The following is a 14,963-nucleotide window of genomic DNA, read 5'->3' on the forward strand; positions in this document are numbered from 1 at the left end:
GCTTCTCGGATAATGATAATAGTATAAGCGTCTAATATACATGTTATATGCATATCATTAACTTTTATATTTACTTGTATCTAATCCTTATTCGTATCCACAGATATGGCTGCCAAAATAAATAAAATATATTGCATTACATTACTTATTAAGCGAAAGAATCTTATACATAAAATATAGTACTTGAATGGTATGAAGTCTTATGTATTTTGTCTTAGATCGATGGTTCGGATTCGGTTTGAGATAAGATATAGAGGAGACAGATATGGAGACGGACGGCACTCACTTGGGACTGTTGGTTGAGTTTTGTTTCTCGAGCTGCCGGAACTTGGCGAACGGCGACACGGGCTTGGGCGCCGGCCTCGTCATACTCTCTATCACTGCGGACAGCACACCCACTTATAGTACCAGTTACACTCTTCTACAAGACTACTCTTACTGAGCTAACTTTTCTAACCTTTTGAAGTTTTAGTGGTGGTGGTGCTACTGCTAACAGTTTTTTCTGACGAGTTCCTCCTAACGCTCGAAGTCACAGTTACTTCCTCTTCCTCTGTAAGCAAAAACGTTAACATTAGTGTACGTCGAAGATAAAGAGGACGCAGTTCTAACACTAACTCGAACACTTGGAAAACAATCAGCAAGACAGTACAACGATGCCTATAAGCTATTAGTCAAATAACACGGTTACAGGGCGCGGCATGAAGATGGTTCGGTGGTTACGAGCACATATGTACATCGACGTGATAGCGCGGACGCAGGCCAGGGGAGGGGGCATGCGGGGCGGGCACAAGCACAGACCCACACACACACGACTCACGCGCGTCTCGCTCGCCTCCCGCTCCTAACTAGTGGAATGTTGCGACGCTACGCGAGCGCCGACACCAGGTCCTCGAACGCGTCCTCCGTGTTGCTCTCGTCCAGGAACTGCAGCTCCGACACCGTGGGCATGGTGCGGCTGCGGCCCAGCGAGTACGACTGCGCCGAGTGCGACTGCCGCAGCGAGCGCGGCCGCGCGGCGCCACCTGTCGCCCGCATCGGTTGCTGCTGCTGCCCCGAGAAATATGCTTCCACTGTGCGCTTCTTTTCTGTGACTTCCTCGCGAGCTATTCCACCTTCGTACAGCTTAGGAACAGCCAGGAGATGCATCGATTTGGCGCGAGCTACTACTCGGCGTGGCGAGGCGGGCTTAGGGCTGGCGGCTATTTGGTGCCACGAACCCGACCTGCTGAGCGGGTTGGAGCCGAAGCTTCCAGCCGACTCACTAGAATATAGAGATTCGCGGGACGCGGCGAGCGCGCCGGGGGACTGGCGAGCACTGCCCATGTCATTGGCGGGGGACGGGCGGACGTGCGGGGGTATGGGCGCGAGCAGGGGGGAGCGGCCGGTATTTACAGGAGCGGCCCGTACCTGGGACCTCGTGGTCTCGCGTTTTTTCCGGTCGAACTGTGCGATGACGTCGTTTTTGGGAAACGACAGCTTGTCGAGCGCACCACGCAGGCTGTCTGCGGCAGAACCGCGGCGCCCTTCATCGTTGCGAGTGCGCACGCCCGTCGTGATGGTGGCCGCACCGCGCACCGGCCCGCGCATCACTCGAGTCACTACACTGTCATGCTCCGTAGTGACCCCGTCGTCTGTAGTACCGTTAGTGTACGGTACGTCACCGTTCTGGTAGGCATGGGGTGACTCTGTCTGGATGACGGCACGCGGCGAGTATGGGCTAGCGGGGGCGCGGGGAGCGAGGGGGGAGGTACCATTCCTATTCCTGTCCGTGTCGTTGGTAACGACGTCTGGCAGGTAGTCTATCTTATGCGCGCGAGCTTTCTCTATGTCAGGCGTGCGCTGTAGCGGAACGAATGTGGAGATGCCGGTGGCCGGTGTGAAGTCAGTGATGGTGTAGGCGGGGGGCGCGGGGGGCTTACGTTCTGCCGGCTCACTGTGGCCGTTCATAATAGGCTCTCGCCGGTTCTTTTCACGAATCTGTTTCTCATAAAATTCTATTTGTAATTTTTGTGCGTCAACCTTTTGCATGTTGTTAAATGCATCTTGTGGCGGGAACTTCGTATCGTCCGCTTTTCGTACGAGTTCCGGAGCAGAAAGATCATTTTGACTAGGTATGGCTTTTACCGGATAATTTTGTATTTGAAGAAGAGCGTGAGTCGGTGGCGCGGTCGGTTGGAAGGCAGACGGTCTCTCTCTGTATGGTGCGGGTGTGGGTTCAGGCTTGTTGGCCTCGAATTTAGCGGCAGCTATGCCAACCACCCTCCTTGGTTTGTCGGCGTCTGCATTTGCCCAGGGCTTACTGGGCACAGGTGGACTGGGGGCGGTGGGTACTGGGTGTACCGGGAACGCGGGCGGGTGATCCACCGTCGGAGAGGTGACGTTCGTGACAGATGGTGGACTCCACATATAAGCAGGGGCCGCCGTCGGTGATGTTACCTTGGTCGGGGGCTTAAACGCGGACATGGGCGCATGTGAGAACTGATTGACAGGGATCGGTCGCGCGACGAACGGTTTAACAACTAATGGCTTAGTCGGGGACTGCGGGACCGGCGGGTGCGCTGGCGGCGGAGCAGGCGCGGGCGGCGCCAGGGGGGCGGGCGCGGGGCGGGGCGCGGCCCGCGGGGGCGGCGCTGCGGGCGCGGGGGGCGGCGCCTGCGTCTGCCGCGGGATGTGGACGCGCACCGGCTCCCTGCGCTCGTGCACCCATGGAGGCTTTACTACGTCACTATTACTGTCCGTCCCGAACTTCCTTGGTCTGGCTACAGATGGATTCACTGCGGTCTCATCGGTTGTGCGCCAAAAGCGTCGTGCTGACGATGCACTGGATGATCTGCTGTTATTGGTGTTGTCCTCTCGTTCGCGACTCTCGAAAGCATTCTTAATGTTGCCGAACCTATTGCTCCAGTTGGCCTGGCCGGTGCCCGCCGCGGGCTCGCGCTCCGCCGCTTCGTTTTTCTTCATGAACGCTACGAACTTTCGATCATTTTCTGTCTGCGGACGGAATTCCGGAACTAGGGGCGATGTGCCGTCATCGTTGTCGCTGTCCACGCGGTATCCGGCAAGGGGTCGCCCTATATCTATAGTGTTAGCTCTCTTCATCCGTAAGCGTTTGTTATTGCTACTTCCGAATCTATTTAATGGTTTAGAATCATCATGGCTAGCAGAAGGTGGAGCCGCAAAGTTATACGTAGGGGGGAGTGGCATGTACAGAGGGGCTCGTCTAAAGTCCTCTCGTTTAAATTCCTTTTGCTGAGTAGGCGAGGGCTCCACGGGTGCTCGCCGCGGTATATTCTCTTTATTTTGAGCCTGTGAGTCAAACTTATTGGCCATGGCAGCAATACTGCTCTTAGAGTCGGACGGGCGGCGCTCCATGCGAGGGAGCGCTTGATGGTATGACTGCTGCAGCGGCTGGGGCTGGTACAGCAAGTGGGGCGGGTGCACCGGCTGCGGCGGGTGGACGGGCTGAGGCGGGGGTGGTGGCTGCACGGGCTGCTCAGGCTGGAGGGGCTGTGAGAACTGGGCGCTCGCATCAGCAGAAGAGTGTCGATAAAAGTCCGGTTTGCGAGTAGTCGGAACGCGTTTTTCTACGACGACACGCGCGTCTCTGTTCAGTTTCGGTGCCTCATAGCTAACGGAGTGCGCTACGGGCAATGGTTTTTGGCGCGCCGCGACCGCGTCGTGGTAGTGTGCATTTTCGTCGATACTCTGCTTCCGTTCGGGAGTAGCGGGTTCATCTGTACTTGTTGCTATGGAAGCGGTGGAGGTGGCTCCAGAGGAAGAGTGTGGCTTAGCACCGAGAGCGAGCTGGTCGCGGTCCACCAGGCGTCGCGCCTCCTCCAGCTCCTCGTGCGTGACGCCCACGGTGTGTCGGGCGGCGCGCGAGCGGCGGCGCGGTCGGCGCCGGCAGCCGTCCAGGCGGTCGGCGGCGTCCAGCGCGTCCTCCAGGCGGTCGGCCAGCGACAGCAGCGCGCGCGCCTGCGGGTGCTCGGTGGGCGGGGCCAGCGCGGCCCGCAGGCGACCCAGCGAGCGCCGCACGTCCGCCACCACGTCGGCGGGCGCGGCACCCAGCCCGGCCAGCAGGCGCTCGCCGCCGCCGCCCAGCAGCCCCTGCAGCAGCGGGAGGAGGAGGGACTCACCGCGCGCGTCGCCCTCCGCGCCGTCCGCCTCGCCCGCCGCCGCCAGCGCCTCCGTCACCGCACTCGCGCATGCTGCAATACACGCAACTACTTACAATATGCTCGACACGGTATTAGCTACCTTATACCTGTACTGACACTGGAAATCAACATTAGAAAGTGGTCTCATTGACATCTTTAAAACAACACCAATAGAATAAAAAATATTGCAATCGTAATGCGTGATTATCGTTGATGTTAATGTTAAAGATGTTTCTTAATCATTACCTTCCTGTTCAGCCATCAGTGATCGGATGCGCGCGCGCAGTCGTCGACGTTGCTCGTAGTCGTTGCACTCGTCCAACTGAGGATCAAACATACCCCCATGTACCAAAATACGTAAATATAAGTTGTATTACAGTGAGATTGTTATTTTTAACATATCCTTACATAACAATACACACAGAACTCGGTCTGGTTGTTACCGGAGCCGAGCTGACCGCACTTCATATGAGATGAGATCGAATTACTTTGATTTTAATTTTGAATAATGACTATTACACATAAGCATTTTTTTTACTTCGCGGACAAAATGCCTCGTTTTTTCTAAAATATGTGTAAGTTCATAATGATTTAGGTGGGATCTGATAATTTTACAACTTTCGCCAATATATAATTCCGTTTAATATTAATATTACAAGTTAATACATGATACGATTGTCTCCGACAGATCGCTCACAGCGTAAACACTCACGCGCATTTGTGGCAGTCTCCCGAACATTATGACCGCTTCACAACACACAACACTGTTGTTATTCAACTAACACACAACACGTTGTTGTCAGCGTGGCGTGCGCGTGCGCCGGTCCCGTGCGCAGCGGTAACTGTACGCGACGCAGTATTTGCTCTGCGGTGACTTTGTTAGGGCTACTTTACAGTATGATTAAGTTTATTTTTTTAAGGTAATTTGGTATTCGATAAGTTACTTATTGTAACTACGGAGGAGATCTTCAACAGCCTTCGATGAAATTGTAACTACGGGAACTAATCCAATATTTTGCGTTATTTCAAAGTTTGTAGTAGAATCCATTAGATTACACTTTTTACGGCGGAATGAACTACACTGATCGATTTTCAATCATTTCACATTTCTACTATTGCAATACTGTAAAAAATACGAAAAATAAACTGCAATTCGTTGTGAACGGAGCCGAACACGAGGTTTCTGCACGAGTGGTCAAGTTGTCAATACGTGACGCTAGGTCCACGGCGCGGGGACCGGTTCGAGTCCCGCGCGGCACTCTCGCCGGAAGCCGGAAGTGACCCAATCACCAGGCTTTATTGTTTGACCTGCTGAACTGACTCACTACAGTTTGTCCCACAATGAGCTGCCGATTATGAATGCGCTTTTTTGTTTGGTTTGGCATTAGTGCGTTTGTGAAAGTTTGAGCTGTTTGCTTTTCAAAATATTTGGAATTTTAAATGCCCCACTCAGGTATCTGTTTAGTAATTTTTGAACGTTGGAAAACCTTTAGAAATAATGTTAAAACTCAAATATTTCTTAAATCTACTACATTATTACAATACCTGTTCAAATTTATGAGGTATGTGTCAATTTTCAGATGTGTTATGTCTTGTAAAACAACAACATTGTTTGTGTATTATCGTGAAAACGTGTGTGACACAATACTTACATACAAGTCATACACGTCTCTTGTCAAGTCTCATGTACCATACATGACTAACCCATGCTGCGTCAGCGAAAGCGATTAGTGTCGGCGGGATAAGTCATAAGCGGACAGCGATTTACAAAACATCATATAAAAAACTACAACAAGGTTTTAAGTTAAAAAATTTTACACCTGTGGCTAGCTAATATTGTAGTGATTTTCTTGCGTGTATTATTTGATGGTGGCTTAAAATATTTTATTTAAGAATACTGATTTTAATAAGTATTTTGTGAACGAATTGACGGGTATGTTGTTTAAATAAACCCAAAATATTTTATAATTTTAAATTTACATTAAGTCAATAGTTTTAGAGATTAATTTTAATTGCGGCTAAGGTACAGCCTTCTTACTTTCCACGCCATGACTTGTCGATGTGAACAAGGCGTAACATTAAGATATATTACACAACATGTGTGTAACGCATTCTAAACAGACTTGTCTTGACTACATTCCTCCTAGAGCTCCACTTCACTAAATAGAAGCAAAAAATAGGATCAACTGACTTTCACGTCTTATTTCGTCATGTACTTGTTAATTAACAAATTAAAGCAGCTAAATATAGATTTTAAAAACGTTTCCGAACTGCGAAATTCACAGCGAAAAAGTTATCTGATCGGTTGGTTTGAAGGCGGAAGGCAGTGGACTAGGTTTTATGGAACAACCTGAGACTGGCTGAGTTGATTGATTGGTAAAGCCAGCCATACAAAAAAAAATATTAAAAAAAGTATAAAGCAAAACCTTTGTGACTCACAATTCCGGAGACACATTACAACTAATACAAGTAACTGTAAGCGTCTCAGGTAAGTGTCGATGTTTAGGAGGCAATTAACCGGCGTGAGTCATCCGCGCATGAATGAAAGTGGAGTAAATGAGATGAGACCGGTCGACGGCTGGGAGCCGGGCCGGGCGGCCGGGGAGCCGGGCGGCCGGGGAGCCGGGCGGCCGGTGACTCACGCGCTAGGGTACAATCTTTACGAGATAGAGACAGCTCTTCTGGTTATAACTACAGGTTAATAGCAAAACCCTGATTACTAAAGCCATTTTCTTCATAATTATGACGGAACTCTAAACCTCTCTTGACTATTAGACACTGAGTAAATAGGTATTGGAATTGTAATTCTAAAATATCTAGTTAGCTTCATATTAAGTTCAGTGCATTTTTGCAAACACACACTTTTTCCTAAGCCTTTCCAATTGTACGGAGGTCATACGTAGGTAAACCATATCGATCTAAATGAACAAGCCACATGGTATGGCGCGACTCACGAGTTTCCTCAGCAGGCGCTCGTCCCAGCACTGGTCGACGTCGAACTCCTCGATGCTCCTCGTCTGCGAGCTGGTGACCTTGCCGCCGCTGCTGCTGCTCGTGCGGACTGTCTCCTAGAGACAAAGAGAAGGACAATGTTATAGAGTGGAACTACGGGTTGTGTATCATAGGAGATTGGATGTTAGAGTAGATTTAAACAATTACAACTGAACGAAAAACTATTAGGGTTGTAAAGTGAGGCAGCGTCTAATGGTTAAACAACACCAGGAGCTTGTTTAAACCATTTGACTTTAGTACAAAACTAGTAAGTTGTAAGATTGTAACGGTTGATACAAAGATAAATCGAAAGAACTCATGCGAAGATAAATAACCCTTGAAAAAGAAAAAGCATATTATGTAATAGTATTTATTTATTTTCAGTTAACAAGCCTGACCTTCAGGAGCCTAGGTCAGCCTAGTTCCGGAGGTCGGCTGTAGGCGCCTTTTCGCACGTCTGTCACTGAGTCATTAGCTATTCGCGTTGTACTGACAAATCTTGGAAGACGAAGTGCTTTTTAATTAGTTCACATACTTGCTCTATATTTACACAATATTGGACTTTGAATTTCTTAAAATATGTGAATACTAGCTTTTCGCCCGCGGCTTTGCCCGCGTCGATGTCGGTTTTCATATCGCGTTTCCAAGAGAACTCTTCAAAAGTCCGGGATAAAAGCCATCCTATGTTCTTTCTCAAAGTCAACTCTCTGTACCAAATTTCATTAAAATCGGTTCAGTGGTTTGGACGTAAAAGCGTAACAGACAGACAGACAGAGTTACTTTCGCATTTATAATATTAGTAGGGATTTGTAATAAATTGGATAAATTGCAACTATTTCGTTTTCATAAAATTCATGACAAATTGTATTTGTCAAGAAATTTTAGTTTGCTAAAATATCCTGTTACGTAAACGTTTAGAAACAATTCAACACTATAATTTCAGATGAAGACGTCGTCAAACATGCTCAATGTTACCTATAAAGAAAGATGTCTGCGGTTCATAACATAATTCACAATAAAAACAGCTGCAATCTCTGACAACTGTTGTAAATCTGAAGCTGATACATTTTATTCATTGATACGAAGACTTGTCCGTGGGAAATGCTTGCTACTAATTCTGTTCACAGCCGACGTTAAATGAAAACATTCTATCGCGACCTTGAAACGGCGATACGTTGTTAGGGCTGCCTCTGAGAGCTTTCCTGTGTTTTATTGCCGACTTGACGTCAGTAAGTTGTAGGAAACTTTATTGAGGAAACATGTGTTTATGATTGAAACAGATTTGACGTCGAATTTAAAGTACTGACCGCTATTTATAGTTTAGATGTAGTGTAGGTACGATGTTAATGTTTTGCATCAAATGATAATTCCAGTCCACTCAAGCTATTCTCTTCCGTGTCTGAAGTAGTTCCATAAATCATACTAGCTTTCATTAATATATCAATTTCAATAACAATTTAAATTCCTGAAGCAAACCACATTAAGTTGTCTGTGACAGCCCTATTGTCTCCGAAGTTGTATTTCAGTAGTAACGCTCGAATAGTTGTAGGTAGCGGCTATTTGTGTGCGCGTGCGCATCAATGTACACAAAGACGTGAGATCTCTACTGTTAGATAACGACACGAAATAGTTTGTTGTGATAGGCTTCCACTCAGTTAGCAAACTATGACAGGAATGTGTAACGACTGTAGTATTTAAAGTGCTGCTATTTTTGAACCAGACTAGTTATTGAATAATTCACTGCCGATCTGATAATCCCTAAGGTATTTTAGGAAAACTAGATATCTTTTCATCTGAATGATTTTACTAAATGTGTTTATATACATAATCACAATTAACAATAAACGCATATACCCTTAGTTATGTGTAAAATGGTTTCTTTATAACATTTAAGCATTATAGTTAACGATTCGTACATTTACTTCTCCAATTTATTAATTTGTGTACTTATGAAGGCATCGGTTACAGTAAAACAAAACATTACTTTAACAAAGAATCATGAAATCTAAATTCGCTCACGTTAATTACGTAACTAGATGTAAAAGAATCTAAACAGTGCCCAATATCTAGTTGCATAAACTATAAATAATAATGATATAATTGTGAAGCACTCGCGGTGGACGTCGCGACCGATTTATACAATAGTTTAAAAATACACCACTGCAGCCAGTTGGCATGCAACTAGTGATCTATTATAATTTATTATTATTTCAGTTTTATTTTGGTACACTTCTAAAACATGAACAAACAATGGAGGAATGAACCATTTTCTATCATTCAGCCAAAAGGTGATGCAGAGACAACAAGAAGTAGGTACATAGGTGGGGAAATATAAAAAAAGGCAATGAAAGAGAAACTAAATAGCCGAATTGAGAAACCAAACTGAAGAGTTTTGTTTGTTTGTTTATGCGCTAATCTCAGAACCTATTTGTTCCTGATTTATTATGAAGGCCATAGGTTATAGTCCATCACGCTTGGATTAATATGAGCAGAGCAGTAGTGAACTTTATTACAAAACCGGGGAAAAGATGCGAAGATATTAACTCAGAAAATAATACTAAAATGCATAGTAAAATTAAGAAACTCGTTCTCTGTTTTGAAATCGGTGAAACAAAATGCCAGTGACTTTTCTTTTCAAACGGCCGAAGCTGAATATGTTTGAAATATCTGAAAGCTTTTTTGTATACATCCGTATAAAGAGACGCATTGAGCTGCTGTATATGGCATCACCATATACGTAGCTCTCGTGGAACATGATGTCATCTGCCGTGCGTGAATACACTCCGTTTGGACATGTTTTCTATCAACTTGCCAAGAAATACGTATAAAAACCTCATTTGAAATAGACTCTCCGTTATTAACAAGTTTGAAAAAATGTTATCGATCAGTAATCGTCAAAAAGAAAGGGCCTAGATGTTTGTTCGTGAGATGTAAGACCACAATGTGCACAATCTTGTTAGTAACGATAAATTAGTCAAGACTTCAATGAAACCATTTTGACAGCTAACGCCTGTTTTAATTGTTCCTAAACATCGTTTGTAAGCCAATTAAAGTCACCCACAGAGATAATCGTGAATAAACTTTATGACATGCATCCCTTGACGTGTAGGTGCGCGGGCGCAGCTCCAACGCGGAACTGTACTTTTACGGCTGAAACTTATGACTGTCGCTATTTCAGGCAGTTGCGATGTTATCTCCGGATTTGGAGGGCTTCAGGTGTCAAGATAGAGAGTGATTGCTCAGCTGTTGTTCTTTTGACAAATATGCGTAAACAAAATAGCAAATAGCCATAATTTTTATGAGCCTTGACAAAGACATCATCTTCCTCGCATCGCATTTTTTTTAAATACTCCCTCAATAACGAATTTAATCCTCGTATCTCGGGGTCTCGCGCACAATCAAATCACTTACACAAGAAGTCGCCTATTCACCTTGGCGATCCCTGCAGTCATATAACTTCAATTGCTTTTCAGATTCTAACTGCTTCGCGACATATTCCTTCGATTGAACCGTCTCTCGGCCGTCTGTGGAGCCCCATTTACCAATTGGTCGCGGTATATTTAGTCCATGAGTCAGCAGGTCAAATGGTCCGAATGCCTGGAGTCTACATCTTGTTGCATTCCCCGGCGCCGCCTGCCTGGCCGCGCTAATTTCAGTAGGTACAATGTCTCGTGTCCTTGCACAGGAATGCAAAGAAACTAATACAGATATCTGGATATTTACAGCACAAGTTATTTCAGATGGCCGCAGGCACCCCAGGTATTTTTTAAAATTTCAACGGAGAGTTTTTAAATAATATGTGGAGTAGTTCTAGGTGAAGTAGACAAAAATGTTTTGGCAGTAATAGGTCAATGGCAATATCTGGTCTATTTAAAAGCAATCAGTAAATTACAAAAACAGTATAATACTGTTTTTTGTGCAATTCGTGAATTCACTCTTGAACTCTCCTATTACACAGTGACAAATATACAGATCGATTCATAGCATTACTCATCATCAGACCAAAACGTTAGTTTCGCAACGTGCCACCAGTATGAATATCTATCAATCATCACGACATTCACACATCTCTAATACTATCCGCGGCATCATCCCAATGATTGACATCCAACAACAAAGAGCGGGTAGGCGGCCGACGACATGGGTTATAAAGCTGCAGACATGCTATAGGACGTCCCTAAACTATGGACGAAATATTACTAACGTAGGCAACCTTTGAACAACCGGATGCCTGAATAAAATCGGGAAATTCTGATCTATGTACGCACTCAGCGTAATCGGACTATGCGACGCTTCCACAGACCTTTACGGACACTTTTCTGACGCATCCAGAAGCACTTAGGGACGTCTACACCACCATGTACATAGCTTTATAGTGCTATCGACGTGACTCACTCATCTTTCTGCCAAACACAGGCCCTTTGATGTGGCGTGTTTAGTCTATGGTGCTGTGAAGGCGCCCGAACTATTATTTAAGTACATGTGAACAGAATACAGTTTATTTTACACGCATTGATGCCCTGAATAGCTAGCTGGTTTATTGGTGCGCGGTCGCTTTGTCGAAATGCTGCCCGATAAATTACACACAATAAAGAGATGTCGGTTTATTAGAGCAGCGTTTGTCAACTGCTTATCGGGCTGATTGTATGTTTGTATTCAAACCAGTATCTTGTTACTTCGTTGAAAGCTCAGAGGACTTTTCTTTTTACTGTTATCCATATTTAGGCGTTATGAAAGCTTAGTTGTAAGTTTGTAAACATAAGTTCATGTTTGATACTGAAGCTCGTACTAGGCCTCTGAGTACGTGATGTGACCCACTTATGCACAGTTTGTGTACTTGATGATGCAACAAGGAATCACTTTGTATGTTTACTTACATTCAAAATTTTGCGGGAGTGCCCAAAGTCACAAAACTCAAAATTCTAACAAATCTATTAAGAATGATTTCGATTTTTTTCAAAGCTAACTTTCCGTATACATTTAATATATCATTCACAACATCACGATGAGAATATTCAGCGGCCGGTATCAGCGTAGTGCACACTATTGAATGAGTATACTCGAGACTCCAGAAGTCGATACCGCGCCCCAATTCCATGGCAATTGATCTACATCGAATAACAGTATAATAATAATGCTCGCGTTATATTTCAGAAGATCAGTGGGCCACATTTTTGGCAGGTCGCGCCGACGCCACGCTGCGCATTTAAAAATAAAACGTGCGCGCGCGCATCTCCACTTCCAATAGATCCGCACTTCGGGAAGTTATAGTTGAAAAGGATGTACATTGTAGATAAATTAACTCGAGTCTGTAAATGATCTGAGATCGAGTACTATTTTATTTAGTTCAAGTTTTATGATACTATTGGCAGTCAGTCTAGCATCATAAGTCAAAAATGAATTGAAACAATGAAAATTAAAGAGTTCGACAAATATGCTACAAACTGAAACATAAAAAATCAATAGATTTTATAACACCAAACAATAGAGTACCTATAGATAGAGTGATTTAAACCAGTGCTCTACTTTTCTAACCCGAATTTTTAAGGCTTCAATGAATGGAGGTAATAGTTTAAATCCTAATGAAACTAAAGATATATGAGCAAACAAATATAAAAACCTCCTTATTACCGTAAGAAAGTGCAGAAAGAGATCACTTTCATAATGATTGTGTTTACTTGTGCAGTTATTAGCGATGAAACGGTGATGGTCGGACATTTTACGAGATAAACATGTCTTGTCAATAAGCGGCGGATAACGATACTTTCTTTACAAAATCGCGTCGAATAAGGAAAACGTTAATTATTTCGTTACTTTATTACCTTATTTGATTGCTTTCTCTGGACTGCCGTAAAAATAAGTGCCGGACGATGTCACACAATTAAATTATGAATTTACTTTTATGTATTAAAACTACAGACTTTTTTTTGTACAATGCTTGATTGACACACTTAATGTAAATAAATAAATGTTTGTTAATCGAATAGTTAGGTAAGTAATTCAATATCACAGGGCAATTCAAGAAAATTATACGCATAGCCCGGTGATACTGAATAGGCCCTTAAGAACAAGCAACACAATTAAAACAGGATCATTTCCATTATAATGTTTACTGGTGTTAGTAAAGTATAACTTGTTATGCAAATGTAAGATCTTGAAAATCATGTGAACAGCCAGTAAATAAGCACATCTTTAACATATATAATTACGTCGTCTCTAATTGATAGCTAATAATTGTCTAACAACTAAATAAATTGTACAATTTACACATCCTCCACTTGAAGCCGTGCTCACACGTCTGGTCGTTTGCACACATTATGTAATGGCAAATATCATCATTATTATGTTAATTCTGTATGACAAGTTTCACGCAAGTATTCATCTCGGCAAGGACTTCGCTTAGTTTTGAATATCTAAACTAATGCTACTAGTACATATTAAACACCACTTGGTTTAATGTGAAAAGTTTAAAGAAAATCTTGAAGTGGTATTTAAGGTTCTATGAGAAGAGAGTCCAAGCTGAACAACATTACTGAAACGCTGTAGTTGTCACCACTCACTAATATTTCTACAGATATATTAAAACTACAGATCAAGAATAGGTAAAGCACCGTTGTTACGATTTTTCTTTGTCTCATTTGTGCGGAACCCTCGAGGTCCCGAGTCTGACTAGCACTTGCCCGATTCAGTTCAGTATTCGGGACTAAGGGGAAGACAGATTACAATAATTATAATGTACGATCGAATCTCTCTTCATATAATTTTATCTTGTAAATGTTTTAATATCCATGCTACCGTTACACCCTAATTGGCTTTATAGGCGTATACGAAGCTTAATTAAAATCATAAACTTTAACTATCTGAGATGAGCATCTTAATGTTTTCACCAGGAAGCCACCCACCGCTGCGTCTTAATACGCCATAATAGTCCAGTGTAAAAACTAGGTAACAGTAGCTTCTTACTTGCAAGCAAAAACTTAAAGATGATACAAAAACTAAATGACATAATATAGTGAAGAACACAGTAGGAGCACTTTTAATACGAAAAAAATATATTCTCTAATTTTCTCGTATTAAAATGCAAAGGAAAAAATGCATTCTCCATATAATTTCATGCGGTTGAAGTTATAGTAGTTTTTGTAAGAAACAGAATACTTAAATTTTATAACATCAGAGAACTTGTGCAAATATAATATTGTTGGCACCTGAATGTGGACCTTCTGTTTTAACTGTGCGGTAATGATGTAATTCAATATCACGTCGCCGGAAAATCAAATTAATTTTATTAGATAGAAAGTTTCGTCGAGTGCAGTTTTTGTTACCCTTATTATATGGCGTCGTGATTACGGACTACTTGCTGATTTCCTGATCACATTAAATATACTTTTGTTGTAAACAAAATATATATTTAAAGAAAAAGTATTTCAATTATATGTTTGGCAAAAATATGCAATTTCTTATATAGTTATAAATAAACTGTAATGACAGCAAAAAGATTGCAGCAAGGTTTCTTATGAATCCCAGCTAAAAAGACTAGAGTAATCATAAAGAACAAATACTTTAACTAGAATATGATCAGTCTCGCTTCTTCGGGCAAAAAACGCGTAAGGTATAGTAACAGCAATAATAGTCAATATGAATATTCAGTTTGAATAAGTTCTGCTACTGACCGCCTACCACCACGTCTTAATGTGAGACTATTGTAAATGTACGAGGGAGAGAGCGCTCTACGCCGAGTTGTGCTCTGTCACGCTTCCACACCATCAAGATCATTTCTTTACAACGTGTAGGTAGCTCCTGTTGTGCGGGGGAAGA

At 43.4% G+C, this 14,963-nt stretch overlaps 1 protein-coding gene across 2 annotated transcripts in view; it reads right to left on the reverse strand.

The window, feature by feature from the left end:
• LOC113501861 overlaps window positions 1-14,963 on the reverse strand; it is a gene marked incomplete in the record, with an annotated part of 64,630 nt that overhangs the window by 3,280 nt on the left and 46,387 nt on the right. For both annotated transcript variants that reach the window (XM_026883154.1, XM_026883155.1), the window contains 5 exon segments: window positions 287-380; window positions 458-550; window positions 4,137-4,208; window positions 4,404-4,479; window positions 7,112-7,225. In XM_026883154.1, the coding sequence (XP_026738955.1) occupies window positions 287-380; window positions 458-550; window positions 4,137-4,208; window positions 4,404-4,479; window positions 7,112-7,225 (449 nt within the window).

Source organism: Trichoplusia ni, chromosome 16, assembly GCF_003590095.1.
Source record: "Trichoplusia ni isolate ovarian cell line Hi5 chromosome 16, tn1, whole genome shotgun sequence".
NCBI classification, from domain to species: Eukaryota; Metazoa; Arthropoda; class Insecta; order Lepidoptera; family Noctuidae; genus Trichoplusia; species Trichoplusia ni.